The following is an 11,402-nucleotide window of genomic DNA, read 5'->3' as shown; positions in this document are numbered from 1 at the left end:
AAAATGTATTTATAACGAATGTTCTTCATATTAATTTAATTATATTTAATTAATCATAATCTGCAATTATTTATATATATATTAGTTGCGTCTTTGTTTAATCTCGTAATTATTGAAAAAGTTATTAATAAATATTATATAGAAGGATGTATGTATGTGCGCGTGTGAATAATACGCGCATTTAAACGTATTCATCGTTGTATTGAAATATTGTAATTATTAGTAAAAGTAATGTTTGTATGTACGAAGTTGTCTGAGTCTAGGTATAATATAGTTAGACTGTAGGAAGGCTCATACTAGGAATCTATTATTACACTGGGTCGCTGGTTTAAACTCACATCAGTCGGTCTTGGCATCGCAAGCCGTGAGAACGAACGCCTCGTCGTTGTACACCTGAGCCGGCAAGAACCTCGCATAACGCGTTCAGTCTTCTTTCGAACCGGCTCGTCGTTGTTCGTTTGTTATACGTTCTCGTTTCTTATACTTTGTCCTTAACCAGGGACATTATTATTTTCTTTGTTCATTCAATTGAATTAATAGTAACATAAATTATTAGAAAGACGTGGTCAAAATGCCGTACTACGGCGATACTACACCATATTATTATGGAGGAGCATTTTCTAACCATAGTTCTCTTATGACTGGAATACCACGGTAAGCATAAGAATATAATCTCTTTCTAATTGCCAATATATTTTTTTTTTTTTATTAATTTACCACTCTGACCATTTTTATCAAAATAATACAAAATATTACTAAAAAAAAAAAATAGAAAAATATATATTTATCATTTTGAATTTTTCTTTTGTATTTTTACGAGAAATGTTTCTTTTAAGTTTATCACATTATTCGACGTTGCATTTTATTTTTGCCGTATTTTTTATTTTTTTATTTTTTTGCTTGCAAGCCACCACCGTTTTTTCTTAGGACTCGGTATGACGCTCACAACGATGTTTTATTATTTTTTTTTTTTTTTTATATTTTTCTTTCGAACAAAATACATTCACGTTTGTTCATTTTGTGTGTGTGTATGTGTGTGTGTTTTATTTGAGAATATTTTCTTTATTCTAAAATTACATTTAGTATAAAAAAAAAATATTGACTAAAAGATGATCAATGTCGATACACACACACACAACACAACACAAAAAAAAGAAAATTGATTTATATTTCATCGATGTTTATGAATTGGTTTGATTGATTTATATATTTTGTTAATACATATACAAAAGAAGTTAACGTACTACGTATTATTTCGTAAGTTCATTCGTCATTATCCAATAGCATTGTTTCAATCGATTCATTAATTGATTTACAACATCGTATCGATTGGGTAGTGTGCCAAATCGGAAGTTTTTGTATCTTCACGTGTACCCAACAAGTGTTCGTGAAACACTGTTGTCCTATAACGTAACGTGGTATAAAAATAAACGTTTGGCATTGAGAAGTTGTACACGGCTGATCGAAGGGCTGTGATCATCAATTGATGCTTGACAGTCACATGTGAACGATCCAATTTGTATTATCCTCCTATCATTACCCTATTTCTTCTTAAATTATATTTTTCAATATAAAAATGGAACAGAGACAATTTACATAACTCAATGTGTATTCTTCTTACGTTTATTTTTAATCGTAGTAACTGGCAATTTTCAACTCTCCATTTCTATAAATATATTAGAAAATAACAAAGAAATTTTTTTCTAATCTCGTATATACCTGCCAAAGATTAATTTACACATTTGTTTACAAGTTATGTAATTAATTTATAACAAACAAACAAACAAAATTACAAATTATTCATTAAGAAGAACGTATATTAATTAGCGTATTATAATAATTAGATATACCGCCATTTTCTGTATACCACACTAGTCACAATGACTGGTGTGGTATACAAAAAATCCTTTTTGAATCTTCCAGTCTTCATTTATTCTTAAAAAATAACAACAAATGTTTAGACAATAATCATTTTAATAGATAAATGTTTATAAATTCATTTTATAATTATTTATAGTAATCAAATGTTACATGAAGTAGAAATTTTCAATTAAAATGGCGCCCAACTAGTCAAAATGACTGGTATGGTATATCTAATGTTAAAACCCCCCTCCCGCAAAAAAAAAGATAAAAATGGTGTTCGTTAGAGTAACAATAATGAATAAATTAATACAGAAGTTTCCACAATCCGCTGTCTTCAACAAGATTCGCACCACATCTGTCGACGATCACGGAATCATCGTTGAGCAATTTACGACGATATTCACCGGTGACAACAGCGACAACTCGAGTGAGACGAGTAATCGATACTGCAGATATCGATGTATCAACACCGAGAACATTATCGTCGAGGGACGAAAATCGGCAAAGAGGAAATCGGCTTCGTAGGGATAGGCCAACGATTAAAATAAGATCGCAAGCTTTGAAGGATAATCCGGCATTGCGAGAGCACAATGAGAAACATGAGAAAAGCGTGGGTGAATTATTGGTGGAAAAATTCTTGATAAAAGATAAAAAGGGTTCCTCCGAGGATGAAGAAACTCGTACGAGACTTTATCATCAGGTTAGTCTTGATCGAGGTAACAATACGCAGGATATTCAATCGTTGCAAGGAAGGATAACACGAAGGATGACAAGAAGAAGATCATCGACCGATATTCAATTAGATGCGGAACAAATTCAACGTGAAGTTGCTTATGCTCAGGTACAAGCTAAGGTTTTGGATAATTTGGTAGCTGAGGAACAAGCTGAGATTGAGGATGAAGTTCGTAGAGGTACTTTGATCAGGAAAGGTGTTATTACCAGAGGTCCTCCTAGACCAATTTCATCTTTTTTCGACGACAGTGAAGAATCTGTTGAATCAACTAAGGATGAAGAAAATGAGACTGCATCTAAAGTTAAGAAAACTTTTAAAAAGATCAAAAAGAAGAAAAAGGTTATGGAAAAACCATCACCTACTGAGGATGAAGAAAAGAAAGAAGAAGAAGATGATGAAACGATTGAAATGAAACGATCTAGTAGTAGTATCAGTTCTAAGGAAACATTTAACGTAGATGATGAAAAGAATGATGAAAATCAGGTGACAAATAATAAACCTGAAAAGTCAATGATGTATAAAATCGAAGCTTCCAACAGTGTTGGTGATTTGTCGACAATTCTGATTAACACAGGGAATTCGGAAAATACAGAGGTAAAAGCAAATGTCGAACAATTCAGAGAAAGCATTAGGATTCCTGTTCCCAGAAAAGCTTTGGCTAACGTTAAACAAACTGGGGGCGTTGCCACGGTACCAGAAAATGGTACCGTCGATGAAACTGAAACTAAAATCGTATTGCCAGTTCGTAAACCTTATATCAAAGATACATCGAGGAATAGCGTATATCTTACATTAAAAACATACGATAAAGAAAAGAAAAAGGATGAAGAAGTTAAGAACGTTGACGTTTCCATTCCACGAAAAATGACTAATGGTGTCGATGCACTTTCGAAAAAAGATTTATTGAAATTACGAGTAAGGGATACTTTACAAAAAGTTTTAGAAATTGGTAATGAAACTAACGACGAGAATAGTTCTACGTTAAATAAATCATCGAAATTTAACGACGTGTCTAAAAACAAGGTAGAAACGAAACTTGATAAAAATAAAACGAATTTAAAGGACGATGTACCTTTGAAGAAAAATAAAAAGGATACCGCGACATCTAATGAGTGTAACATCGAAACGATTAAAATAGATAGTTCGGAAAAAGAGAAATCGATTACAGCGATCGATAAAAGCTCAGAGACATTGAAAGAAAAAATAGATGATAGAAAGAGTACAAAAATCCTTGATAAAATGGACGAATGTAAATCATTAATTAATAAAGAGATCAACATTGACAATGAGAAGAAAAAGGAAGATACGAAAAAAGATATTGTCTTGTCAGGTATCGAACCTAAGGAAAAGAAAATATCGAATAAAATAGAAAGTAATAATTCATCGATAAATAATAAAGGGATTCCTGTTGGACGTAATGATACGGGTGAAAACAGCGCCGCGGTGTCGTCAGTACTTACACCGAACTCTTCTCGGCTGCCAAAACCGTCTAAAATTAATACGGATGAAAATAATGCCGTAGAAGCGCCAGAGCTTTCGTTACGAGCACCGGAGTACCTGGCAAATCTACCAAAAATTGAGAATCTCGAGGACACAGCTGCGTCATTAGCGAAAAATACGATAGATAAAGAGGAAACCTTGAAGAGGATTCCTCGTGGGAAGAAAATTGATGAGGCAAACTTAACAGTTGCAACGAAATCGAACGCAATTGATTCGGTGATTGCCAAGTCCAAGGACGGTGAGATTCGTGTAACGAAATTCAATGCGAAGAATAAGGACTCGAACTTGAATAATAAGAAGAAGGACGATTTAATAAAGACGGAAGATACGAGTAAATTGAAGAACATGAGCACTTTGAAATCTGCGATACTGGCGGGGGGGGATACGAAAGAGGTCGACGGCACGACGACGACGACGACGACGACGACGACTACGACGACTACGATGACGAAGACGACGACCGTTTTATCGCGGAACATGCCAACGGATTCGACCCATACTAACAAAACTGGTGCTGCGTTCCAGAACGGTGTGTTGGGTAAAGGACCATCCTTGGTAATAAAACAAAGTGCTAAAACTATCACGGATACTAACGACAAATTAATTAACACGCCAATTAACGATAAAATGATGATGGATGGCGTGTTGAAAAGCGAGTCAAACGAATCGATCGATTTTTGGAGCGAAATCAAAAGTAACGAAACAGAGAAACGAATACAATCTGTCAATGATCCCAAAGTTGAATCAAAAATGTCTTCTTCATCGTCAGCATCATCAGTATCATCTTCGTCAACGTCGTCAATAAAAAAGCAACCGGACAATAAGGAAAAAGGAAGTGATCTTAAAATAAGCGTTGCACCCAGCACTCCGGCATACTTATCCAGTAATATCACGGCAGCGATGGTGACTACTACGACGACGACGACAGTGACTACGACGACCACGACGATTACGAGTTTTCCCGAAAAGCGGAGAACGATAGCGAAAAGTCCTCTCAACGATAACAAACTTATCAACAATAAAGAAGATAATATTACATTAACAAAAGTACCAACTGAAAAGAATAATAAAGAAACGGTAACGGTAGAAAAAAAGAAATTACGTAAGAAGGCAGATCTTGTGATTTCAATACCACCAGTTCCACCTACATCAAAGGAAGTGTCTTCGACCGTTAAAAGAAAAACTCCCCTGATCAAAGGAATCGAATCTTTGGATAAGAATTCATCATCAACAGTGTCATCACCCTCAACACCAACTCCATTGCAATCTGAACTTCCTACGCCGGTCAACGAGATCCCGGTACCCGTAATAAACGTTGTTGGAATATTGGAAGTGACAATGACTAATGATCAAGTTGAAAAACCTGAGGTAGAAGAAGAAGAAGAAGAAGAAGAAGATGAAAGTCCTAGTACACCTACCAACGAATGGACTAATTCGACTATCCCACTGGTCTCAAAATGGAACAATCACGATGATCTTTCTAATGCTGATGATAATGACAAAAAAGTGACGCCTCCATCGTCTAACGAGGCCAGTCTCGTAGCGACACCAAACGATAGTAAGCAAACTAGTCCGGAATCTTCTAAGAAAAAGAAAAAGATAGTTAAAAAGAGAAGATCTAGTTCTAAAGTAGCTCCTAACGATGATGAGAAAAATGAGAAAAAGGATAGCAAAGGATCACGCAACGAGACGATATCAAACGCTAAGCCGACTTTGCGTCAAGAAGCAACGAACACTTTGAAACCACCTGAAAACAAATCGTCGCCAAGATTAAGTCCTAAGAATGCGCCTACTCAGAGACCGATCGATTTAATAAGAATGTTTTATACTACACCATCTGCTTTACTCACGGCCACGCCAAGAGATCTTTCCAAAGTAAAACGTGCTAAGATCAAAAGAAGGAGACATCAGTCGCGAACACCATCTGTGAGTAGCGACAGTACCGGAAGTACAGCCAGTACGGCTACTACCGGTAGCACCGATGGTAGCAGTGCTTCAACCTGCACCGAATTGGATGACGATCCGGAACACAAGAGGATGGCTTCAACCAGAAGCAACGATTCTGGATTCGACGGTTCGCCAAGAATTTCCAGTATTTATCTAATATCAATCTCTACTACTTATTTTGATATACACCTCGTTTGAATTTGTTGAGACCCTTTAGTGTGTTGCTCTGCTTATCCTTTATTTCATATCCTTCTCACACATTACTAGCATGTTTTGTTAAACATTTCATTTATTACGAAAATAGATGTATCAATATTAGAATTTTATTTTTTTTGAAGAACCCTTCAGAGTCATATTTCTTACCCGTTAATCGGTTTAAAGGTGCATCGAGAAAGACAATATTATTTCGTTTTTAATATGAAATTAGATCAAATAAATAGTCGTCAATTATCGTTATACGCTTATATTGATAAATTCGTGCAGATTGCGATATGGCCTGTCATAAAAAGTGTGAAAAACTCACAGGGAATCTTTGCGGATTGAATCAAAAACTCGTTGCCGAAGCATTGCAAGCTCTTAAAAAGGGTGAGTATAGATTTGGAAGGGCACGTAACACTTGGTTATATATATATATATCATTCGTTTTCTCGTAGACACTTGCAAGATATTATTCTTGTATTGTTGTTATACTAGGAAATGAGACGAACCATTTAAAATGAATTCTTGTTGGAAAGGGGGTGGCTTCCTATTTCGTTTGCATAATACTTGTTGATAACCAACCCTAATAACGATTGAGAACGATTCTTGACCCAATGGAATTAGGGAAAAGCTGTGTAAGCTATTAACCGACTAACTTATTGACCACATTTTATTAGTTAATCGTATTCGAGAATTAAAATCGAATCGTTAAATTCAATTATCGCATTACAAATCGCTCATTAGCGTCTCGTTTTCAGCTCCGTCGCAATCGTTGGAAAACCAAAGGAACTCGGATACCTCGGATCATTTTCCAAGTGGTCGTATTACCCCACCGGCAATAAATCTGCCAAGATTCAAAAAGTACGCCGTGACGGATTTTAACTTTCTCAAAGTAAGTCTTGGAAGAAAGATGAGGATCGCTCATTACCCCTGTTGTCGTAAATAGAACGAATTAAGTCGAAGTGCGTTTCGATTCGTGGCTCGATTGCAAAATACAACGTTATACTGTTATTCGAACGTTACATCTGCCGGCTGTCTCTGTGTCTGACAGCACACGAGGATTCCTGAAGAACCTCTGATGTATTTTATACGATACCAGACTAGAGAAAGATTTACCTCAGCATGTGGGAGAATTAAATGCAATACGTCATTCTTTGCCAAGGTTGTTTCAAATGTTTCTTTAGAGTAATGCAAGAATTATTGGCTCGTAGAGTGACCCGAACTACAATATTATCTAAACTGTTTAATATAATTACTTGTTTTCTTTTAGTTTTAATTGTATACAACAATTAGGATTAGCATATTGATAGAAAACTATTATATATATTATATATATATAAATAACTTTGGTTTGTTATATCAAATTTACAAATGTTACAATTAGTTATGATACAAAATATATTTCCACGAGATATCGATGACAGCGATCTATAATTTATATAAGTATTATAAGCAGACACGTTCGTGAAAATATGAGGGTCGATACGCGCGAGACGCGTTCCTTGGCACTGTCTGTTAAACCTCTACACGAAGACTAATCTGAATCACGTGTATTTACATCGAAGAAATCGGTTGATTCACAAAGAATCGTTAGGAAATAGTCCAGGGAATTAAGTGCGAACAACAATCACTTTCTCATCAGGTTTATGTTGGAAGAATTACCACAAATGCCAGGAACTCACGTTTGTTTAACATTACTGATAGATACAATTTACATCAATCTCCTAAGTTTCATCGTCTTTATTCTTCAAAGCACCACCGTTGCTTTTCTACTAAAGCCGCAAATAGATTCTACCAATTTAGCATACCGTAACGAATTATTTATAACTTTAATATTTGTATAGGTTCTACGAGCTTTCAATTGAAGGTGTGTGTGTGTATATGTGTAGGACAACCGTGGTCATATCGCGTCTGCATTCAAATGTCAACTATTTGAATTTGTTCAATCTCTCTCATTCCTTTACGCAATAATATCAATCCTTTATTTTTCTAGGTCCTGGGTAAAGGAAGCTTTGGTAAAGTACTATTATCAGAGTTACGTGGTACCGATTGCGTTTATGCTGTTAAATGTCTGAAAAAGGATGTCGTTCTTGAAGATGATGACGTTGAATGTACATTGATCGAACGCAAAGTTCTTACATTAGCTACAAGGCATCCATATCTTTGTCATCTCTTCTGTACTTTCCAAACGGATTCCCATCTCTTTTTTGTTATGGAATATCTCAATGGTGGAGATCTAATGTTTCATATACAAAAATCTGGCCGATTTGCCGAAATTCGTGCACGTTTCTATGCCGCCGAAATTTGGTCTGGTTTAAATTTTTTACATAAGAAGGGTATCGTTTATCGAGATCTTAAACTTGATAACGTTCTATTAGATTTTGAAGGACACATTAGGATTGCCGATTTTGGTATGTGCAAATTACAAATATTCCTGGACAGAACCGCTGATACTTTTTGTGGTACACCAGATTATATGGCACCTGAGGTAAATTACATTAACTGTGAAATTTCCAAATAAATTTCGTTTGTCAATTGGTTAAAGAATAATATTTATTATTATTATAGATTATAAAAGGATTGAAGTACAATCAAGCTGTGGATTGGTGGTCGTACGGAGTATTATTATATGAAATGTTAACGGGACAATCACCGTTTTCCGGTTGTGACGAGGACGAATTGTTTTGGAGTATTTGTAATGAAAGACCTTTCATACCTCGATATTTGAGTCAAGAAGCAACAGATATTTTGGTCTCGTTGTTGGAAAAAGATTCTGGAAAGAGGCCACCTGCTCATGAAATTGCAGTACATCCTTTCTTTCAGGTAGATTATATTAATCAACACATAATCAGGTTATTAATGAAATGAAAATGAAAACAAAAATGTACATTAATGACAGATATTATATAAAATCATTTTCTGTAGTCTTTACCTTGGGACCGGCTGGAAAGGAGACAACTTGAACCACCGTTCAAACCAGCTTTAGAACATACCTTGGATACAAAATATTTCGACACGGCGTTTACTGCTGAAAGACCACGACTCACGCCAATACCCGAACAAATTTTATCATCGATGGATCAAGGTGTTTTTCGTGGATTTTCATATACAAATCCAAACGCAACTGACTGATATATATATATATATATATACGAAAGAATTTGTTAGAGATTTTATATTCAACGTTAATTCCAAAGTCTCTTCTCGATTATTTATTATTAAAGAGAGTGAAGGTTGTTGTTGGACGTTAGAGAGAACAATTTTCTTTTCGAAGGAGAATCATTGAATTTTTTTTTAGACGGGTGTAAAATTGTCCCAAAAGATTATCTTTACACCCAACCAGTATCGTTTATTCCTATCATTGAAAAATGTTGTTGTTAAAAATATTCTTACAATTAAACAAACGTGAAATGATGATAACATATGTTAGGTATAATATATGTCGAGATTAGAAATGTTGTTTCTGTTCTTCTTCTTCTTCGTTTTTTTTCTTTTTTTTTTCTTTTTTAAATTGTAAGTAACGTCGGATACATTATGTGATCGATTTTTAATCAATATGATGATAATATATTAGAATAGTCATTAGCAAAGGAATGTACGATTTTTCTTCCTTTTTTTTTACACTGATATATTAATGAGTTTTATTATCTGTATTCCATTATAAGGTTTTTTTTTCTTTAATAATCCTAAAAGTATAAAAATATGAATCCCTAGTAGTAAGAAAATATTGACAAAATATTGAATAACATGTGTATATTGAAATATTAAAAAAGATATTCTTCAATGTGTCTTTTATAATACACCACATGTATTCAATTATTTTGTGCTATTAGGGAACTTACAAACAAACGTATAATATTACTGTAACAATATATAAACATGTTAAAAGAAGAAAGTACAAGAAACTCGTAATGATTTGCAATATTCGATTGGGTTGTTGTCTTTGGGTTTGCAAAGGAGGATGCATAATTATCCAACCTGTCATACGATTATTATAAAATTTGGCTTCACGTTAACGTAGTCCAAGTTATTAATATCGGAATACCTTTATTAAAGTCAGTCTCGAGTCTTTAAACTTGTCTGCTATCATATTTTGATCTTCGTTAGTTCTTATTTAACATTATTACTATATTTTGATCTCATTTAAAAGCTTTGTTCTCACACTTTCTTTATAATATACATCAAATTGATGTTTTCTCTTATAGATTTATCTCCCACTCATATTTCTTTCATACTCTTTCTCTTTCTCTCTTTCCGTTTGCCCGACAACTTATCCTTTTCCCTCTTCAGTCTTCCGTTCCTCGTACATTTAGCTTCTCGCAAACTACGCGCTAATTTTAGACCGCCAAGGAATTGGCAAATTGGCATAAGCTTCTGAACCCCGACAGACTCTGTGTTTCTTCTTCCTTTTTTATTTTTATTTTTATTTTTTATTTTTTTTTATTTCTACTTCTTTATCTCTATATTTTACTCGTTTCCTCTTTCTTTCACATTGACTTTCTTTTACTTTCTTTGTAAGTCAAAAACATGGAAGGGGGAAGAAGAAGAAAAAAATAGTGTCATCTTGAAAGATTTGTCAGACGCGTGGAAAGAATTCAAATGAACGTTTTGAAAAATATTTGATCTATTAAGAAAATATGTAGTAAATCGTATCTTGTGACCATGCATACATACATACATACATATATATATATTTATACTTATATATATAAACAAATTAGAAATGTTGATAAAAGTGCGTTTCGATTTGCGCCGAGATCGAAACAAAAAAAAAGAAAATAAAATGAAGAAAACCAATAATGCGCGTCACGTTACACAGAAATATATAAATGTAAGTTTTTTTATCTTAAGATAATTTTAGAATGATTCTTTCGTTCTATAATGTAATTCGTAACACCTGCGCGTTGTGTTGTGTGCTACTATCGTAACAGTAGTAGTACTGTCGATTGAATAAATATGAAATAAATAATAGCGACAATTATATATTTATTATATTATTGTTGTTGTTGTTGTTGTTGTTAACAATTTGTAATAAATTATGCTTGAAGAAGATTCTATAAAAAGTAAATGATGTATTATATATTTAACGAGTTAACACAAAAAGAAACAAATAAATGACAAGTCAAGAAGTAATAAGAACTAGTTGGATAGAAAGAAGAGA

The 11,402-nt window shown here is 34.0% G+C and overlaps 1 protein-coding gene across 5 annotated transcripts; it reads left to right on the top strand.

The window, feature by feature from the left end:
• The first annotated feature begins 74 nt into the window (after positions 1-74).
• LOC107068310 (uncharacterized) lies at positions 75-11,309 on the top strand. 5 transcript variants are annotated; one of them, XM_089176959.1, is made up of 7 exons: positions 75-654; positions 2,176-6,170; positions 6,527-6,628; positions 7,000-7,133; positions 8,235-8,729; positions 8,810-9,064; positions 9,167-11,309. In XM_089176959.1, the coding sequence occupies exons 1-7, from the start codon at positions 572-574 to the stop codon at positions 9,371-9,373; spliced, it is 5,271 nt and encodes a 1,756-aa protein (XP_089033085.1). In that variant the 5' UTR covers positions 75-571; the 3' UTR covers positions 9,374-11,309. The 5 variants fall into 5 exon arrangements, with proteins under 5 accessions (XP_089033085.1, XP_089033062.1, XP_015180040.2 ...); XM_089176936.1 differs by having other exon boundaries at positions 2,176-6,188; XM_015324554.2 differs by lacking the exon at positions 6,527-6,628.
• Positions 11,310-11,402: the final 93 nt, after the last annotated feature.

Source organism: Polistes dominula, unplaced genomic scaffold, assembly GCF_049000335.1.
Source record: "Polistes dominula isolate Pdom_NZ unplaced genomic scaffold, Pdom_raw_medaka contig_29, whole genome shotgun sequence".
Taxonomy (NCBI): Eukaryota; Metazoa; Arthropoda; class Insecta; order Hymenoptera; family Vespidae; genus Polistes; species Polistes dominula.
This window is presented reverse-complemented; position numbering and strand designations above follow the sequence as displayed.